This window comes from Oncorhynchus nerka, linkage group LG20, assembly GCF_034236695.1.
Source record: "Oncorhynchus nerka isolate Pitt River linkage group LG20, Oner_Uvic_2.0, whole genome shotgun sequence".
Classification (NCBI taxonomy): domain Eukaryota; kingdom Metazoa; phylum Chordata; class Actinopteri; order Salmoniformes; family Salmonidae; genus Oncorhynchus; species Oncorhynchus nerka.
Genome location: NC_088415.1, coordinates 89,477,259 through 89,497,631, shown reverse-complemented (window position 1 = coordinate 89,497,631; position 20,373 = coordinate 89,477,259). Strand labels below are relative to the sequence as shown.

The 20,373-nt window shown below is 42.4% G+C and overlaps 1 protein-coding gene across 1 annotated transcript in view; it reads left to right on the top strand.

Annotated features, from left to right (window-relative positions):
• LOC115103392 (cadherin-7-like) overlaps positions 1-18,671 on the top strand; it is a 110,923-nt gene extending 92,252 nt beyond the window's left edge. Inside the window, exons 10-11 of the mRNA XM_029624303.2 lie at positions 6-257; positions 16,051-18,671. Of these exons, the coding sequence (XP_029480163.2) occupies positions 6-257; positions 16,051-16,556 (758 nt within the window). The 3' untranslated portion in view covers positions 16,557-18,671. The remainder of the gene's footprint in view (positions 1-5; positions 258-16,050) is intronic.
• Positions 18,672-20,373: the final 1,702 nt, after the last annotated feature.

Below are 20,373 nucleotides of genomic sequence, written 5' to 3'. Positions count from 1 at the left end.
CCGAGACAATACGGCTTCTGTGCTGACCAAGCGAGGGGGTTTCCAGCGCCGCCACCAGAACGTGTACCGCCTCCCCGTCCTCATCATGGACAATGGGAGCCCCGCCCTGAGCAGCACCAACACTCTGTCCATCCGGGTGTGCGACTGCGACCCTGATGGGATCCCCCAGTCGTGTGGGAGTGAGAACTCCATGCTCTCAGCGGGCCTCAGCACCGGGGCCCTCATTGCCATCCTGGCCTGCATCCTCACACTACTGGGTAAGCCATTTTACCAAAACAAATCAGGGCCACATTAGGCCTGCAAGCTCCTTCATGTGGCCCCTTGACTGATATCTGATGTTTTACTGCATTAACAGTGTACACTGTTGGAATATAAAATACTGAGTATGTACACTGATGGAGTAGTGTCTCACCAATCACAGTTGCGAGATGAATTCATATCTTCTAACATTACAAGAGAGTCAAAGGAGTTCCATGCTTTCAAATGAACAACTTCCCTGCAGAACATCAGCCATTAACAACTGAGCAAGCTGCGATGGCGAAGTGGTCAAGGCGTTGGACTTGAAATCTCCTCAGTCAGGTTTAAACCTTGCTCGCAGCGCAATGACAAAACTGTTTTAGGGCTACCCGAGTGGCGCAGCTGTCTAAGGCACTGCATCTCAGTGCTAGAGGTATCACTACAGACCCTGGTTCGATTCCAGGCCGTATCACAACCAGGAGTGATTGGGAGTCCCATAGGGCGGCGCACAATTGGCCCAGTGTTGTCTGAGGTAGGCTATCATTGTAAATAACAATTTGTTCTCAACTGACTTGCCTAGTTAAATACATAAAACAACTTCACTGTAGAACATCAGGTATGAACAACTTCACTATAGAACATCAGGCCTTAAGAACTTCACTATAGAACATCAGGCCTTTAAGAGCTTCACTGTAGGACATCAGGCCTTAATAACTTCACTATAGAACATCAGGCCTTAAGAACTTCACTGTAGAAGATCAGGCCTTAAGAACTTTACTATAGAACATCAGGCCTTAAGAACTTCACTGTAGAACATCAGACTTTAAGAACTTCGCTATAGAACATCAGGCCTTAAGAACTTCACTATAGAACATCAGGCCTTAAGAACTTCACTGTAGAACATCAGGCCTTAAGAACTTTACTATAGAACATCAGGCCTTAAGAACTTTACTATAGAACATCAGGCCCTAAGAACTTTACTATAGAACATCAGGCCTTAAGAACTTTACTATAGAACATCAGGCCTTAAGAACTTTACTATAGAACATCAGGCCTTAAGAACTTTACTATAGAACATCAGGCCTTAAGAACTTCACTGTAGAACATCAGACCTTAAGAACTTCGCTATAGAACATCAGGCCTTAAGAACTTCACTGTAGAACATCAGGTAGAACATCAGACCTTAAGAACTTCGCTATAGAACATCAGGCATTAACCACTTCACTGTAGAACTGGGGAATTAGCTCAAGTGGTAGATTGCTCGCTTGGCATGCGAGAGGGAGTGGGATCGAATTGCTTAGATAATTGCTGGTTGTCACAAACAAAATCACACAAAAAATAAAATATACACTACCCTTCAAAAGTTTGAGGTCACTAAGGAATGTCCTTGTTTTTGAAAGAAAATCAATTTTTTTGTCCGTTAAAATAACATAAAATTGATCAGAAATACAGTGTAGACATTGTTAATGTTGTAAATGACTATTGTAGCTGGAAACGGCAGATTTATTTTATGGAATATCTACATAGGCGTACAGAGGCCCATTATCAGCAACCATCACTCCTGTGTTCTAATGGCAAGTTGTGTTAGCTAATCCAAGTTTATAATTTTAAATGGCTAATTGGTCATTAGAAAACCCTTTTGCAATTATGTTAGCACAGCTGAAAACTGTCGTGTTGATTCAAGAAGCAATAAAACTGGCCTTCGTTAGACTAGTTGAGTATCTGGAGCTGCCTAGAAGGCCAGCATCCTGGAGTCGCCTCTTACATTTACATTTTACATTTAAGTCATTTAGCAGACGCTCTTATCCAGAGCGACTTACAAATTGGTGCATTCACCTTATGACATCCAGTGGAGCAGCCACTTTACAATAGTGCATCTAAGGGGGGGTGAGAAGGATTACTTTATCCTATCCTAGGTATTCCTTAAAGAGGTGGGGTTTCAGGTGTCTCCGGAAGGTGGTGATTGACTCCGCTGTCCTGGCGTCGTGAGGGAGTTTGTTCCACCATTGGGGGGCCAGAGCAGCGAACTGTTGACGTTGAGATGTGTTTTGCGGGTTCTATTTAACTGCCAGTTGAGGACTTGTGAGGCATCTGTTTCTCAAACTAGACACACTAATGTACTTGTCCTCTTACTCAGTTGTGCACCGGGGCCTCCCACTCCTCTTTCTATTCTGGTTAGAGCCAGTCTATTTCCATCTCAGGCTGCCTTATGAAGAGGTTGTTGTGTTGAACGATGTTGTGCCATGCATAAGGTTATTTTCTCCACTGAGATTCTCCCATGTGTTTGTCAGTCACACTCTATGTTAGGAGGTGCCATGGTCCAACCAAGCTCCTCGTGCAGCTTACAGCTATGGGATGTAGGGAGACAGTGTAGTTTGTATTTCATTCTTCACATGGTTTTCAAACAAGTTAAACCTCAGACAACTTCTACATTCAGGCTTTTCCCCAATACTCTTTTGTTCTTTTCAACCCTTTCTTTTTTACTTTTGGGTTTCTTTATCTTGCCCCTTTGTAAATCTCTCTCTCTCTCTCTCTCTCTCTCTCTCTCTCTCTCTCTCTCTCTCTCTCTCCTCTCCTCTCCTCTTCTCTCTCTCTATCTCTCTCTCTCTCTCTGGGCCCTTTCACCTAAGGTGTCTATCAACAGATTGGTTTGTGATTATTATTTTGGGGATAGAGAGAACTAGAGAGAGAGAGACGGGATAGATACAGTCGGTTTCCAGTTACCTCAGGCTCCTGAGAAAACAGAGGTTTGAGTGAAAGGTCCCTTTCAAAGCTACAGTTGTGTTATTACTTCCCCCAATGATCTCTTTGCTTAACACCATCTCTGATAGACAGAATGACTCAACATATTTTCTGTTGATAGCGCTAGATATTATGGCCTCCTATAGTCAACTGATCTAAGATCAGTTTTGCCTCTTAGATCATAATGAATCAGATTATATTGACGGGGGGGGGTGGGGGTTGTCACGCCCTGACCTTAGAAATCGTTTTCATGTCTCTATTTGGTTTGGTCAGGGTGTGATTTGGGGTGGGCATTCTAGGTTTCGTTTTCTATGATTTTGTTTTTCTATGTTTTGGCCGGGTATGGTTCTCAGTCAGGGGCAGCTGTCTATCGTTGTCTCTGATTGGGAACCATACTTAGGTAGCCCTTTTCCCCTCCTTTCTGTGTGGGAAGTTGTCTTTGTTTGTTGGCACTATAGCCTGAAGCGTCACGGTTGTTTTTTTGTATTATTTACATATAAATATAAGGACTATGTACGCTCACCACGCCACTTTCAACGGCCGTGACGGGGGGGGGGGGGGGGGGGTCTGATCCAAGATCAGCTTTCCTACTCCGAGATGCTTTGAGTTTCTATCTCCAACGATCATCTTGAATTTCCAAAGATATATGAAGCATGGTTATATGATGTATTTACATGATTTGGCCACGATGTTCAACCCTGTTATCGTGGAGAATACATTGTGTGGCAGCATCCTTGTATTTCTGAAGACCTCTCCCACATGTTCTTCAGACGCCCAAAGTTCTTCCTGCCTGTCTGGGGCACTGGGTCTGCATCTCACATGGCAACCTATTCCCTTTATAGTGCACTACTTTTGACCAACCTCCATAGGGCTCTGTTCAAAAAGTAGTGCACTACATAGGGTATAGGGTGCCATGTGAGACGAAGACTAGGATTAGTCCATCGCTGCAAAGCCTCAACCGAGCCGCCATTTTGTGCCAACTAAGCCTTTTCTTCTGGGGGTCCAGCCCAGCCTAATCCGTCATGGTCGAGGGCGCGGGGCTGGTGTATATGTAGAGAGCCAGGAGAGACAATGCCGAAAACAGAAAATTACAATATTTTTTTAAATAAGGATTTAACTACCGATGAACTTACTGTGTTGGTCACTTATGGTGCTTGAGTCACACTGGGAGAGAAGCACAAGGCCCCAAGCTAAGCTGTCCCCACTGAGTCACACTGGGAGAGAAGCACAAGGCCCCAAGCTAAGCTGTCCCCACTGAGTCACACTAGGAGAGAAGCACAAGGCCCCAAGCTAAACTATCCCTACTGAGTCACAATGGGAGAGAAGCACAAGGCCCCAAGCTAAACTATCCCTACTGAGTCACAATGGGAGAGAAGCACAAGGCCCCAAGCTAAACTGTCCTCACTGAGTCACAATGGGAGAGAAGCACAAGGCCCCAAGCTAAACTGTCCCCACTGAGTCACAATGGGAGAGAAGCACAAGGCCCCAAGCTAAACTCTCCCCACTAAGTCACAATGGGAGAGAAGCACAAGGCCCCGAGCTAAACTGTCCCCACTGAGTCACACTGGGAGAGAAGCACAAGGGCCCAAGCTAAACTGTCCCCACTGAGTCACACTGGGAGAGAAGCACAAGGCCCCAAGCTAAACTGTCCCCACTGAGTCACACTGGGAGAGAAGCACAAGGCCCCAAGCTAAACTATCCCCACTGAGTCACAATGGGAGAGAAGCACAAGGCCCCAAGCTAAACTGTCCCCACTGAGTCACACTGGGAGAGAAGCACAAGGCCCCAAGCTAAGCTGTCCCCACTGAGTCACAATGGGAGAGAAGCACAAGGCCCCAAGCTAAACTGTCCCCACTGAGTCACACTGGGAGAGAAGCACAAGGCCCCAAGCTAAACTGTCCCCACTGAGTCACAATGGGAGAGAAGCACAAGGCCCCAAGTTAAACTGTCCCCACTGAGTCACAGTGGGAGAGAAGCACAAGGCCCCAAGCTAAGCTGTCCCTACTGAAGCAGTGAGTTTTTCGTTGTTGTTATTTCCATTCAACACATTCGTCCTGATTCATGGCCCTTTTAATTTCCCCTGGCCCAACTTGTTTGTGTTCAGTAGGACAGACAAAATAAAGCACATCTATGTGGCTGAATAATTGTAATGAGGCAAGCTTGGAGTTTCTGTCCTTTTCTGTACTATCGAGGCAGTCTTAACGAATTTCGGGGGAGCACCTCAAACTATGACATCAGCTGTTCCAGAGGTTCACTGTGAGTTCACAATACTGCACCGTTGTTCCCTCTACCTCGTAAAGCTGGATCCAGAAATAGATCAACCATAAATAGAGAGGACATGTAAGGTCATCTGACATTAACTCGGCAAAAAAAGAAACTTCCTCTCACTGTCAACTTTGTTTATGTTCAGCAAACTTAACGTGTAAATGTTTGTATGAACATAAGATTCAACAACTGAGACACAAACTGAACATGTTCCACAGACATGTGACTAACAGAAACTGAATAATGTGTCCCTGAAAAAGGGAGGGGTCAAAATCAAAAGTAACAGTCAGTATCTGGTGTGGCCACCAGCTGCATTAAGAACTGCAGCGCATCTCCTCCTCATGGACTGCACCATATTTGCCAGTTGTTGCTGTGAGATGTTACCCCACTCTCCCACCAAGGCACCTGCAAGTTCCTGGATATTTCTGGGGGGAATGGCCCTAGCCCTCACCCTACAATCCAACAGGTCCCAGACGTGTTCAATGGGATTGAGATCCGGGCTCTTCTTTGGCCATGGCAGAACACTGACATTCCTGTCTTGCAGGAAATCAAGCCCAGAACGAGCAGTATGGCTGGATGAGCCTGCAGGAAGGGTACCACAAGAGGGAGGAGGATGTCTTCCCTGTAACGCACAGCTTTGAGATTGCCTGCAATGACAACAAACTCAGTCCGATGATGCTGACACACCACCCCAGACCATGACGGACCCTCCTCTTCCAGATTGATCCCACTCCAGATTACAGGCCTCGGTGTAACACTCATTCCTTTGCTGATAAACACAAATCTGAATCCAGAAATCTGGCAGTGGCTTCTGATTAAAATTCAATTTTTGCAATTTTGATGAGGCTCTCTTGTTCAGATATCGGTAAGTGGACTGGAGGCAGGGCATGAAAGGGATATCGAATCCAGTTGTTTGTGTTATCATTTTTGGGAAAGTATCTGCGAACACAACTCATTCAGGTGCTTCGCTATATCAAATTTGACATTGTCTGTAAGCTTGAGTTCATTTGCACACAAAAAAATCATACAATGATGGAAAGACCTGTGTGTTGTCCTGTTTATTGCAGACAGAGAAGAGCTCCAACTTCTTAATCTTAGCCTCAATTTTTTTCCTGACAATTGAATATAGTTGTCCCTGTAATCCTAGATTAAGATCATTCAAGCGGGAAAAACATCACCCAGATAGGCCAGCCCCTGAACACGTGAGTTCAGGGGCCTTACTTTAACAAAGTTACCCATTTTCACTGTGGTTTTCAAAACATCTTTCAAGCTGTCAGGCATTCCCTTGGCAGCAAGAGCCTCTCGGTGGATGCTGCAGTGTACCCAAGTGGCATCGGAAGCGACTAGGTCTCCCTGTCATGGCTTTTGCGCCATCAGTACAGATACCAACATGAGCAGCAGCTATGTTTGGCTACATACGGACTGTTAGTGAAATTCCTGGGAGAGAGTAACGGTTCATGTGATTGGATATTAATTATTTGTCTAGGCTACCCGTATTTGACATTGTGTTGTTATTTCGCTGAACACTAGATGGTTTAATTTTATTTTTGGCAGTGAAACGAGGCTATTCAGATGAGAGAGAAAAAAACTCACCCAAATGTATAGCCCCGTTGAAAAATATAAATGAACTGTTTGAAAATATGAAGGAAAAAAATGTTTAAAAAAAAAATAATAATAATAATTTACATTTTTTTTAAACTGTGAATCACATTTTTATTTGGCGTACCCCCGATGGCATTGCGCGTACCCCTGGGGGAATACCTGCCCCAAACAAACAAACAAAAACACTCTCGGAGACAACTCGTAAATAGTCCCTTATAGATGTGTCAGTCAGTCAGGTGGCTCGCTGCCGGCAGAGACTTCTATTGCATTAAAATTGAAGCCTATCTCAGCAGGACCTCGCTAAAAGCCCGGTTACAGCCTCTAAAAGCTATGAGCTTGATATCATAAATGGCCTGTACTTGTATTTATAGCTCTGTCCACGAGTTAAAGAGTGGCTATATTTCTCCACCCCCATCCCTCAGCTGTTTACCAAAATCAGTGGTCGGGAGTCGGATTTGTTACTGTTACTTTTAATGTTTAAAGATTAAAGTTACCATTACACCTCAGCAGATTCACATCTGACATTTGTAGGCAACCAACATATTGATGACCATTATATAAGTAATCTATTATTGAATGAATTGGCTGACGTTTTCCATTGTCTTTTTAAAAATGAAGCAAGAACTGTGTCAGTATTTGGTGCGTCAGTCAGACACCCAGTCCCCAAAAACAAGTGGCCTGTATCAGATAATATACGACAGTGACTGTGTCTCAATCTGTTCCCTTCATTCTGGCTGACAAAGACTGTCATCGTGGTGATCGGTGAGTGTCGGCCCCCCATTCAGCTGAAGTACCTCGTCACTCTCTTTCAGTGTTGATTTTAGCATGTAAATCTTGGTGGAGCGAAATACAATATCATTTTTTTTAGATGCACGCCAGCAAATCCACAACACAACACAACACTAAACAATACATTAGTTGCACTGTAACAGTGACAAACGTTGCCCACAAACTGTTCGGGCCGACATAAAGCTGTCCCAACAGCAGACCCTTCAGGATCATGGAGTGAATCCTTACCACCTCTACACCTGGCTATCATCAGAGCCTTGTCTGGCAGAGAAACAGTTCATTCACCATGGAGTGAATCATTACTACCTCTACACCTGGCTATCAGTGGAGCCTTGTCTGGCAGAGAAACAGTTCATTCAGCCTCATTTACTGCCTTTTAAAAAACCATGGCTGATATGGCTGACTTTCTTCAACAAATGTGGTTTCTACTGACAATTGATTTGATTTGAACTATGGCATAAGGGAACGATGAACAGATAAGATGCAATCATGTAATTCTGATTAAGACATTAATGAGCGAACAAATATAACTATTTGTACAGCAACAGAATTCGGAACATGGGCCTTTTTTACAGTATTCTCTCTGTACACTAAGTCAGAACCGTAGGATAAACAAAGGTGAATATAATCAGACAATGAAAGCTCTTACAATATTCCATGATGACATTTCTCTAAAACAGGCCATCTTAAAGAATCTTTTCTTAAAGAAAAACTAACAGGTCTGTGAGAGCCGGAATTCTTACTGGTTGGTAGGTGATCAAATACTTATGTCATGCAATAAAATGCAAATTATTTACTTAAAAATCATAGAATGTGATTTTCTGGATTTTAGTTTTAGATTCCGTCTCTCACAGTTGAAGTGTACCTATGATAAAAAATAACAGACCTCTACATGCTTTGTAATTAGGAAAACCTGCAAAATCGGCAGTGTATCAAATACTTGTTCTCCCCACTGTAGAGAGAGAGAGAGAGAGAGAGAGAGAGAGAGAGAGAGAGAGAGAGAGAGAGACTCATTATGTAATATGTCGATGAGAATGGGCCCGGTGCTAAATTATTCCGCTTGTTGTCCCATTGATTTTTGCAAGACGGATTGTTTTCTCAATTCAATTACGGAAAATTGGGCATAATGTTCAATTGATTTACCGCACATTTTTCCTCATTCTTCTTTGTCTGAACTGCCGTGTTGCTGTGCCTTAAGTGAAGCCTGCCACGTGCAATGTGTATCACTGCACAGGTCCTTTTGTGGCACGTTTAATTTTCTATGTATGAAAGTGGTGTATCTGGTCCAAAACACAGTTGTGTATTATGTCAACGCCACAAAGCGTGACCGAGGAAGCGTGCAATCTATTAAACCGTAGTTTTGAATGAGTGTGCATGGGGTCCTTGTGATACTTTCTTAATCAAAATACAACATCTATTCAACCGTCGGTAATTGTCGATATATCTAGTAGTATCTGTTTTTATTATTATATCATCTTTATTTAACAACATAAGTAAATTGAGAACCAATTCTCATCTACATTAACGACCTGGCCAACAGGCATGAAATGCAACAGCGAACGGGACAAAGCACAAAAAAACAATGAACCACTGAAAATACATAAAACACAATATACCGACGAAAGGTACTTATTGATCAAATATCAGACAAAGATTGGTTAATTTTGATAGACATATTAGTGGTATCTGACACAAAATGCATGTTTAAGACGGAGTACATTTGTGTATTCAGTCAGTGTCACAAGCTGTGTAATGTGTTTACTGTACCCAGTAGTCTTTTCAATTGAACGAAACAACATGTGGCACGATCTTGCCTCCAGCACCCATTCTCACAAACACAAAGGAAGTCCTCATTCATGTGGTATGTCATTGCACTAAACGTTATTATTTTCAGTTCAGCACATGTCCATAGTCATGTATTTGTATTTATTGTGTGCATAATGGCCAGTTGGACAAAGAATGAACAAACAACACCCCTCAATGTTTCATTAGAATGACCAAACAAACAAACAATACCTCTCAAGGTTTCATTAGAATGTATTTTTAAACTGGAAGAACTTGTCCCGATTGGTATTCTTAAATCACTGATGAATGATCTTGAGACTGATTCCCTGACCTGTCAATGTTTTTAATTAGCTGTTTTATGATTTTGTTTTACTCTTGTGAATTCTATGGTTTTTACTAGATTACCTGCAGTTTTTCATGTTGTTTGTCTGTAATTTTTGTAATGACTTGGTGCTACCTATCTTGGCCAGGACGCTCTTGAAAAATATATTTTAAATCTCAATGAGCCCTTCCTGGTGAAATAAAGGTTTAAAAAAAATAATAATAATCCCCTCAAGGTTTCATTATAATCACCAAACAATACCCCTTAAGGTTTCATTATAATCACCAAACAATACCCCTCAAGGTTTCATTAAAATGACCAAACAATACCCCTTAAGGTTTCATTAGAATCACCAAACAATACCCCTTAAGGTTTCATTAGAATCACCAAACAATACCCCTCAAGGTTTCATTATAATGACCAAACAATACCCCTCAAGGTTTCATTAAAATGACCAAACAATACCCCTTAAGGTTTCATTAGAATCACCAAACAATACCCCTCAAGGTTTCATTATAATGACCAAACAATACCCCTCAACGTTTCATTATAATCACCAAACAATACCCCTCAAGGTTTCATTAGAATGACCAAACAATACCCCTCAAGGTTTCATTAGAATCACCAAACAATACCCCTCAAGGTTTCATTATAATCACCAAACAATACCCCTCAAGGTTTCATTAGAATCACCAAACAATACCCCTTAAGGTTTCATTAGAATCACCAAACAATACCCCTCAAGGTTTCATTAGAATGACCAAACAATACCCCTCAAGGTTTCATTATAATGACCAAACAATACCCCTCAAGGTTTCATTAGAATGACCAAACAATACCCCTTAAGGTTTCATTATAATCACCAAACAATACCCCTTAAGGTTTCATTAGAATCACCAAACAATACCCCTCAAGGTTTCATTATAATCACCAAACAATACCCCTCAAGGTTTCATTAGAATGACCAAACAATACCCCTCAACGTTTCATTATAATCACCAAACAATACCCCTCAAGGTTTCATTATAATCACCAAACAATACCCCTCAAGGTTTCATTAGAATGACCAAACAATACCCCTTAAGGTTTCATTAGAATGACCAAACAATACCCCTCAAGGTTTCATTATAATCACCAAACAATACCCCTCAAGGTTTCATTAGAATGACCAAACAATACCCCTCAAGGTTTCATTAGAATGACCAAACAATACCCCTCAAGGTTTCATTATAATCACCAAACAATACCCCTCAAGGTTTCATTATAATCACCAAACAATACCCCTCAAGGTTTCATTATAATCACCAAACAATACCCCTCAAGGTTTCATTAGAATGACCAAACAATACCCCTCAAGGTTTCATTAGAATGACCAAACAATACCCCTCAAGGTTTCATTATAATCACCAAACAATACCCCTCAAGGTTTCATTATAATCACCAAACAATACCCCTCAAGGTTTCATTAGAATGACCAAACAATACCCCTCAAGGTTTCATTATAATGACCAAACAATACCCCTCAAGGTTTCATTATAATGACCAAACAATACCAGTCAAGGTTTCATTATAATGACCAAACAATACCCCTCAAGGTTTCATTATAATCACCAAACAATACCCCTCAAGGTTTCATTATAATCACCAAACAATACCCCTCAAGGTTTCATTAGAATGACCAAACAATACCCCTTAAGGTTTCATTAGAATCACCAAACAATACCCCTCAAGGTTTCATTATAATCACCAAACAATACCCCTCAAGGTTTCATTATAATCACCAAACAATACCCCTCAAGGTTTCATTATAATCACCAAACAATACCCCTCAAGGTTTCATTATAATCACCAAACAATACCCCTCAAGGTTTCATTAGAATGACCAAACAATACCCCTCAAGGTTTCATTAGAATGACCAAACAATACCCCTCAAGGTTTCATTATAATCACCAAACAATACCCCTCAAGGTTTCATTATAATGACCAAACAATACCCCTTTATTATTATTAGAACTCTTTATTATTCTTAGAACTTTATTATTCTTAGAACTCTTTATTATTCTTAGAACTCTTTATTCCATCCTCCTCATCTCCCTCTCTTCTCCCCTCCTCCTCATCTCCCTCTCCTCTCCTCCTCTTCCTCCTTCTTATCTCCCTCGCCTCTCCCCCTCTTCCTCATCTCCCTCTCTCCCTCCTCCTCCTCCTCATCTCCCTCCTCTCCCCTCCTCCTCATCTCCCTCTCCTCTCCTCCTCTTCCTCCTTCTTATCTCCCTCGCCTCTCCCCTCTTCCTCATCTCCCTCTCTCCCTCCTCCTCTTCATCTCCGTCTCCTCTCCTCCTCCTCATCTCCATCTCCACTCCTCCTCCTCATCTCCATGTCCCCCTCCTCCTCCTCATCTCCGTCTCCTCATCTCTGTCTCCTCTCCCTCTCCTCTCCACTCCTCCTCCTCCGCTGTTGCCTTGCGAAGACGTAGAGTGATGTGACCACACACCCCACCCTCCACCCCCAGCATCCACCCTCCACCCTCTGCTTGTTTAGCCCAGGGAGGTGGTATAGTGCCTGGGGATGAGGTATGGGTTGGGCAGCTTCCATATTTTAGCCTGGCGGTGGCAGCGTTAAAGGATGGATCATTAGACGTTTGCCTCCCCTTCCTCGCTTGCTCACTCAGCAGCGACGGGTGTTATTTTCAGCTCTGGGAGTATAGATCTGACTCTGACGGGGAGATGAGTGGTCCTGGCAGGCAGTTTCTCTAACCCCCGATGGGTGGACTGTGACTGTGTCTCGGGGAGCGTGTTTGTGTGTGCGACACAAAGATGTTGTGTGTGTGTGTGTGTGTGTGTGTGTGTGTGTGTGTGTGTGTGTGTGTGTGTGTGTGTGTGTGTGTGTGTGTGTGTGTGTGTGTGTGTGTGTGTGTGTGTGTGTGTGTGTGTGTGTGTGTGTGTGTGTGTGTGTGTGTGTGTGTGTGTGTGTGTGTGTGTGTGTTCGATGAGGGGAGATGTATGGCTTAAGCTTTATATGCAAGCAGCTGTGGATATATGTGCACAGCCCATGTCGTCAAGTGCTCAACTATGGAGTGTGCTGCGCGGCAACACTATATTATTCTTTAAAGGGATAGTTCATGCAAAATCTATATTTGGGTCACTTTACCCTTACCTTGAGTTGTGTCTGAAGGCCCATGGTAACAGAGTCCACAATAATCCATTATTTACTTCAGGCTGGAGTTAATATATTAGCATCGTCAGATTTCATGAATGGAAACAGCTGAACCAAACCTGCACTGCAAGCCAAAACTTCCTCAAAAACACTTTCCCTTTCAGTTTCAAATTTTTTTTTTAGGGGCTTTATGACTGGCATATACTCCTGTATTATTACTCAGATAGGCATATGCTGTGCTCATTTCAAAGATTTAGCACTGGCCTGCCCAGCGTAAGCAGCTTGTGGGAGCAGCCAACTGCATGGGGACACTCACCGACTGCCCCCTCCACACAAATGGCACCCTATTCCCTATATAGTGCACTACTTATGACCAGGGATCATTGGGCTCTGGTCAAAAGTAGGGCACTACAGTATATAGGAATTAGGGTGCCATTTGGGACAAAGCCACTGTTAAACCCTGATATGTAAACAGGTTTGTCTGGTTGTTTATCTCTGTGTGTGCACGTTCCAACAACACGTGTGGGCTAATAGCATATTTCACAAAATCTAAATCTTGCGAATCTTGTGAAGTAAACCTGAAATCAACCTGAAATAACCTGAAATCAACCTGAAATAACCTTAACTCAGGACTGTGATGACTAACACTTTTTCCAGAGAGAGAGAGAGAGAGAAGGGGGGTCTGAAAACCCAGTGAATAATGTCTCTATCCATCAAATTGTTTCTCAGAGCTTGCCACCCAGGGTCGTGTTGATGGGGGTAAGGGTCATATGGATGGTGGTAAGGGTCGTATGGATGGGGTAAGGGTCGTGTTGATGGGGGTAAGGGTCGTGTTGATGGGGAAAAAGGGTCGTGTTGGTAGGATTAATGGTTGTGTTGATAGGGTTAATGGTCGTGTTGCTGGGGATAAGGGTTATGTTGATAGTGTTAAGGGTTATGTTGATAGTGTTAAGGGTTATGTTGATAGGCTAAATGGTCGTGTTGATGGGAGTAAGGGTCTTGTTGATAGGGTTACGGGTCGTGTTGATGGGGTAAGGGTCGTGTTGATGGGGATAAGGGTCGTGTTGATAGTGTTAAGGGTTATGTTGATAGTGTTAATGGTCGTGTTGATGGGAGTAAGGGTCGTGTTGATAGTGTTAAGGGTTATGTTGATAGTGTTAATGGTCGTGTTGATGGGGTAAGGGTCTTGTTGATGGGGTAAGGGTCTTGTTGATAGGGTTACGGGTCGTGTTGATAGGGTTATGGGTCGTTTTGATGGGGATAAGGGTTATGTTGATAGTGTTAATGGTCGTGGTGATAGGCTAAATGGTCGTGTTGATGGGGATAAGGGTCGTGTTGATAGGGTTACGGGTCGTGTTGATAGGCTAAATGGTCGTGTTGATGGGAGTAAGGGTCGTGTTGATAGGCTAAATGGTCGTGTTGAAGGGAGTACGGGTCGTGTTGATGGGGTAAGGGTCTTGTTGATAGGGTTATGGGTCGGGTTGATGGGAGTAAGGGTCGTGTTGATGGGGATAAGGGTCGTGTTGATAGGGTTACGGGTCGTGTTGATAGGCTAAATGGTCGTGTTGATGGGAGTAAGGGTCGTGTTGATGGGGTAAGGGCCGTGTTGATAGGCTAAATGGTCGTGTTGATGGGAGTAAGGGTCGTGTTGATGGGAGTAAGGGTCGTGTTGATGGGGATAAGGGTTATGTTGATAGTGTTAATGGTCGTGGTGATAGGCTAAATGGTCGTGTTGATGGGGATAAGGGTCGTGTTGATGGGAGTAAGGGTCGTGTTGATGGGGTAAGGGTCTTGTTGATGGGGTAAGGGTCTTGTTGATAGGGTTACGGGTCGTGTTGATAGGGTTATGGGTCGTTTTGATGGGGATAAGGGTTATGTTGATAGTGTTAATGGTCGTGGTGATAGGCTAAATGGTCGTGTTGATGGGGATAAGGGTCGTGTTGATAGGGTTACGGGTCGTGTTGATAGGCTAAATGGTCGTGTTGATGGGATTAAGGGTCGTGTTGATGGGGTAAGGGCCGTGTTGATAATAAGTGTCTTAAACCCACACAGGTGGCAGACAGAGCTGTCCTATCGTTGCTAGTATTTTTCAGTGTACAACCCAAAATTCGGAAGGAACACCTCTGTACTCCACAATGGTCCTGGACAGAATTGCGATGGCTCTGTTGTTTAGTTTGATGAAAAATGTCCCCCCAATGATATTCATTGGCATACCATTTTTTCTTTGTCTAATCATGATTAATAACTCATCTTGGTCCTCTGCCCTTTGTTGATAGTGATGCTGACTGCCTTCTTCTCTCTGTCTCTCCCTCTGTCTCTCCCTTTCTCTCGCTCTCTCACTCTCAATTACATTTCAATTTAAGGGCTTTATTGTCATGGGAAACATATGTTAACATTGCCAAAGCATGTGAAGTAGATAATAAACTAAAGTGAATTAAACAATACAAATTAACAGTAAACATTACACTCACAGAAGTTCCAAAAGAATAAAGACATTTCAAATGTCATATTTTGTCTATATAAAGTGTTGTAACGATGTGAAAATAGTTCAAGGAAAAATAAATAAACATAAATATGAGTTGTATCTGTCACGTTCTGACCTTAGTTCCTTTGTTTTGTCTTGGTTTTAGTATGGTCAGGGCGTGAGTTGGGGTGGGCAGTCTATGTGCGTTTTCTATGATTTGGTATTTCTGTGTTTGGCCTGGTATGGTTCTCAATCAGAGGCAGGTGTCGTTAGTTGTCTCTGATTGAGAATCATACTTAGGTAGCCTTTTCCCACCTGTGTTTCGTGGGTGATTATTTTCTGTTTTGTGTCTGCACCAGACAGAACTGTTTCGGTTTCAGTTCGTTCTCTTTGTTGTTTTATTCTTTAGTGTTCTGAGTTATAATAAATATCATGAACACTTACCACGCTGTGCATTGGTCCTCCAATCCTTCCTATCTACTCCTCCTCGTCATTGGTTGTCCTTTCTTGTGACAACAGGTCACAAATCTTGCTGCTGCGATGGCACACTGGTATTTCACCCAGTAGATATGGGAGTTCATCAAAATTGGGTTTGTTTTCAAATTCTTTGTGAATCTGTATAATCTGATGGAAATATGTGTCTCTAATATGGTCATGCCTGTCTCTCTCTCTGTCTCCCTCTCTCCACAGTGCTCGTCCTGTTGATCATCACCATGCAGCGACGGAGGAAGAAGGAGCCCTTGATCCTGGACGAGGAGCGTGACGTGCGCGAGAACATTGTGCGCTACGACGACGAGGGTGGCGGCGAGGAGGACACCGAGGCCTTTGACATGGTCGCTCTGCGCAATCTCAACGTAGTCCGTGAGAGCGGTAGCAAGAACCGCCGTGACGTCACCCCAGAAGTGCCCACCCTCTTCTCGTCTTCCCGGCCACCGCCGGACAACGGCATCTTCCGCGAGTTCATCTGGGACCGGCTGAAGGAGGCCGACGTGGACCTGTCAGCACCGCCCTACGACTCACTGCAGACGTACGCCTTCGAGGGCAGCGGCTCAGCCGCAGAGTCCCTCAGCTCGCTGGATTCGCTGAGCATGGACTCGGAGCAGAACTACGACTACCTCAGCGACTGGGGGCCACGCTTCAAGAAACTGGCAGACCTCTATGGCCACAGCGACGGCAGCAACCTCTTCGTCTCTTAGCCCTCGGTTGAGCCCCGCCGAACCATCAGCGCGGACAACAGAACAAACAAGTGAAGTAAACAGAAGGAAATGAATAAGGATACAAGAAAGGACATTTTAGATGACGATAGGATGATGCTGTACTCTGAGAGGACATTTGATTGGTGTGTATAAATGCATCAATGTGGGTTGAGAATTAACTGTAGGATGATGGTTTTCCATTCAAAATGCTTTGCTTTGGGCACTCTGCATACTGGCTGGATTTTTCAAAGGATGACATTTTGGAGATTTTGTTAGTAATGTTTTAACATGAAATGATGCAAAGCTTAAAACGTTGGGACGGCCTCCAGACCCGTTGGAAGGACCTCAACGCACAAATGTCCAGACATTCTCATGTCACAGTGACGTTCAAACGGAACAAGGAGTGAACCGATATCTATGCTTCAGTGGTGATACAACAGTGACATTTTCAAGTACAACATCTTGTCATGGTGAAATGAGTAACCTGACCTCTTCAACTGGCCCTGTAGTCTGTCCCAGGGTTCACTATTATCTGTAACATTTAGGGGTTCACAGCCTTGCTGTAAAATCTATTGTTATTCTTATATTATAATGTTTTCCTTGACATGGTAAAATAACTCAAGCATAGATTGATACCTTTTTGTTTGAATTCGGCACACAAAAACTAGAGGCCATGAGTAACTTGGTCTAAAATAATGGTACTGATTGACCTATAGGTGGCGCTGTTATACGCAGTCTCATTTAAACCCTCATATCCGCCTTCCAGTATGACCTACAGACTTTAAACTTTGTATGTAGGTGTCTTTCCTCATACTGAACAAATTTACCTCAAGGAGCCATAAGGCCAGCCAGGATAGATTTTCCTACATCTTGGACATTTTGGAAAACCTTTGAAAACCGTAAACTCATGATAAAAATAACATAAATAAGGGATTGATTAACAGGGCTGAGTAATTATTAAATCTAGAAATCTGATTTACGTGTCCATTTAAATCCTTTGTAAATCCATTTCACAATGTCCTATCAATTTGCAACTTCTTAGGGTCATCAAAGACATTACCATGATGAACCATGTTAAGTTTGGCATTGATTTAGCCGTTTTTATATCAATGTCAAATAATTTCTTGTCAACAATTAAATACCTTACTGTAATAGTTTTCCATTGAAATGGACAATAGTTTTTAGCAAATAACTATTTCTCAAGCAAGACCCCATGGTGTATGTGGGGATGGGAAAACTCAAAACTAGCTGTTATTGGCAGGGAGGTTTGGAACTCTTTGTTATTGGTCTATTAACCTGGTGATGTCACCAGGTGGTAAACTGAACTCCCACCCCTGCAAACCTTCTGATTAGAACATTCAGTGTAGATTGTATTTTCAAAACATGGCAGAGTTATTGACACATTTTTTTTTTTTATACTACAAATCTATTCCACAGTGGCCTGTCAACGTGAAACTATTATTGACATCCCTAAAATGAACCACACTTAATTATTATTAACAACTCATTATTTTCATATGTAACGCTCATGCTCAAAACCACATTCTCCTCATAAAACCATACGTCACTTTCACTCCATATTTTGATTGCACTTAAAGGAAGATGCTTCCAACATGATAGATTGCTTTGTTATTCAATTGATCTTGTGTCCTTTGTCATCCTGTGAACCCAGTTCATTGCTGCTGGCAGGCAGCTTTATTTATGGAAGAGATTCTCAAAACAGGATAAATCCTTATGGATTTTACAGCAGGTTTTCATCAATGGTGGATTTGATCAATTCAGGCTTACTCTGGTCCATATTCAGTAGAGCTCACCGGAGCAACATCTTTTGAAACAGAAAACAGAAATGGGTGTTTCTTATTCGACCGGTAGTCCAGTAGTCTCTCTCCCTTTTCATCCATTTGGTGCCTACCGAACACAGGTCACGATCTACAATCCTATAACGGTATCTAGACACCTGTCCGATTTGTCCGCTCTCACGCTCAAGTTCCGAATGAACATGCTTAGTGTCACAATGCCTCTGAGGTTCTGAATGAACATGCTTAGAGTGTCACAATGCCTCTGAGGTTCTGAATGAACATGCTTAGAGTGTCACAATGCCTCTGAGGTTCTGAATGAACATAGAGTGTCACAATGTTCTGAATGAACATGCTTAGAGTGTCACAATGCCTCTGAGGTTCTGAATGAACATGCTTAGAGTGTCACAATGCCTCTGAGGTTCTGAATGAACATGCTTAGAGTGTCACAATGCCTCTGAGGTTCTGAATGAACATGCTTAGAGTGTCACAATGCCTCTGAGGTTCTGAATGAACATGCTTAGAGTGTCACAATGCCTCTGAGGTTCTGAATGAACATGCTTAGAGTGTCACAATGCCTCTGAGGTTCTGAATGAACATGCTTAGAGTGTCACAATGCCTCTGAACGGTGTAGCAGGGAAGGTGAGATAAGGCAAAGAGACTGGGGTTGGGGGGTAGCAATGAAGAAAACACTATCATGTCACCGCCTGGAAGCCTTGTAAACATCTGCAGTGATTGCACCGTATCGGTAAGTTCAAAATTTAAAGCTGTTGTGATTGTTTTATCTATCCTATGAGGTGTTCTAGCAACCATGATGGTTAAATTTGTTGTTTTTTAGTTGTTTTTTACAGAAACATAGCTGTAACAGCATTGGAAAATACAGTTAGTGTTGGGAAACGATTTACAGCAAAGCTGTGGGCAGTTGTAAAGATACTAAAGCCAAGGAGAATGTCAACTGTTATTTTGTATGCAGTGAGTAGAGATGGAACTGTGGGAAATCCAGGATGGAAGAGGCAATAAACAGCTGGGAAACAAAACTAATCTAGTGTTTGGTTAAGAGCTCTGGATGAGGCCTTATACATTTGATGCTCATTAGTTGGAGAAAACATTACACCCTAAATGGAACCAACACAGTTCTGCATATCCTTTTTCCCACTATCGTGCTGACCCAAACCGTACAATGTTGGCAATATATTTTTTCTCATTGTCCCATTTCAACAGTTTCATCAACTATAGTGGATGTGTAACACCCCCCCCCCCCCCCCATAAAAACAATAAAACCTTTTATAGGATTCTTTTCAGTTAGGAAAACACATTTAATAAATAACTTTCGGGGTTTTCAATTATTACATTTTAGCTAATCTCTACCACAACTGATAATTAAGTAATTCTGCCTCCAAAGTGATGATAATGAAGATTGAGGTTATTTTCTTTAGTGATGGCTGTCATCGTAAAGGAAACACAATTATTTGTTAACTGTCTTGCTAAATGGAATTTTAAAGAGATATCGAAATCTTGTCAGGCCTGGCTCAAAGTTTTAATAAATATACATTTAATTAAGCAGATTGCCAGAGATCATCTGCACTTGGATGAGACACTAGGGGAGAGGCTTCGCTTTACCACGCAAATTAGTGTATACAAAAAGATATATACACAAATTAGTGTATACAAAAATATATATACACAAATTAGTGTATACAAAAAGATATGTACACAAATTAGAACTATTGTCAATAATATTATGAGTTTGTTCTATATTTCTTTGGTGTAGAAAGTTGGATTCTATCCATGAAGCATTTAATTTGCACACAGTTGACTCAGTTGTTGTTCTTGTTACGGTATTAGAATACTGCAAACCCTTAGGTTTGCCACGAAATATTGATGTCATAATTCATTTTTTAAAAGAACTTAAGAATTTAGGAGTTCCTGCACTTCTCTTTAATTGGGATATTTATTTTTCCTATTTTACATTATGGAAACAACTTCATGATTATTTGGTTGATGTTTTTTTTTTTAGGGGG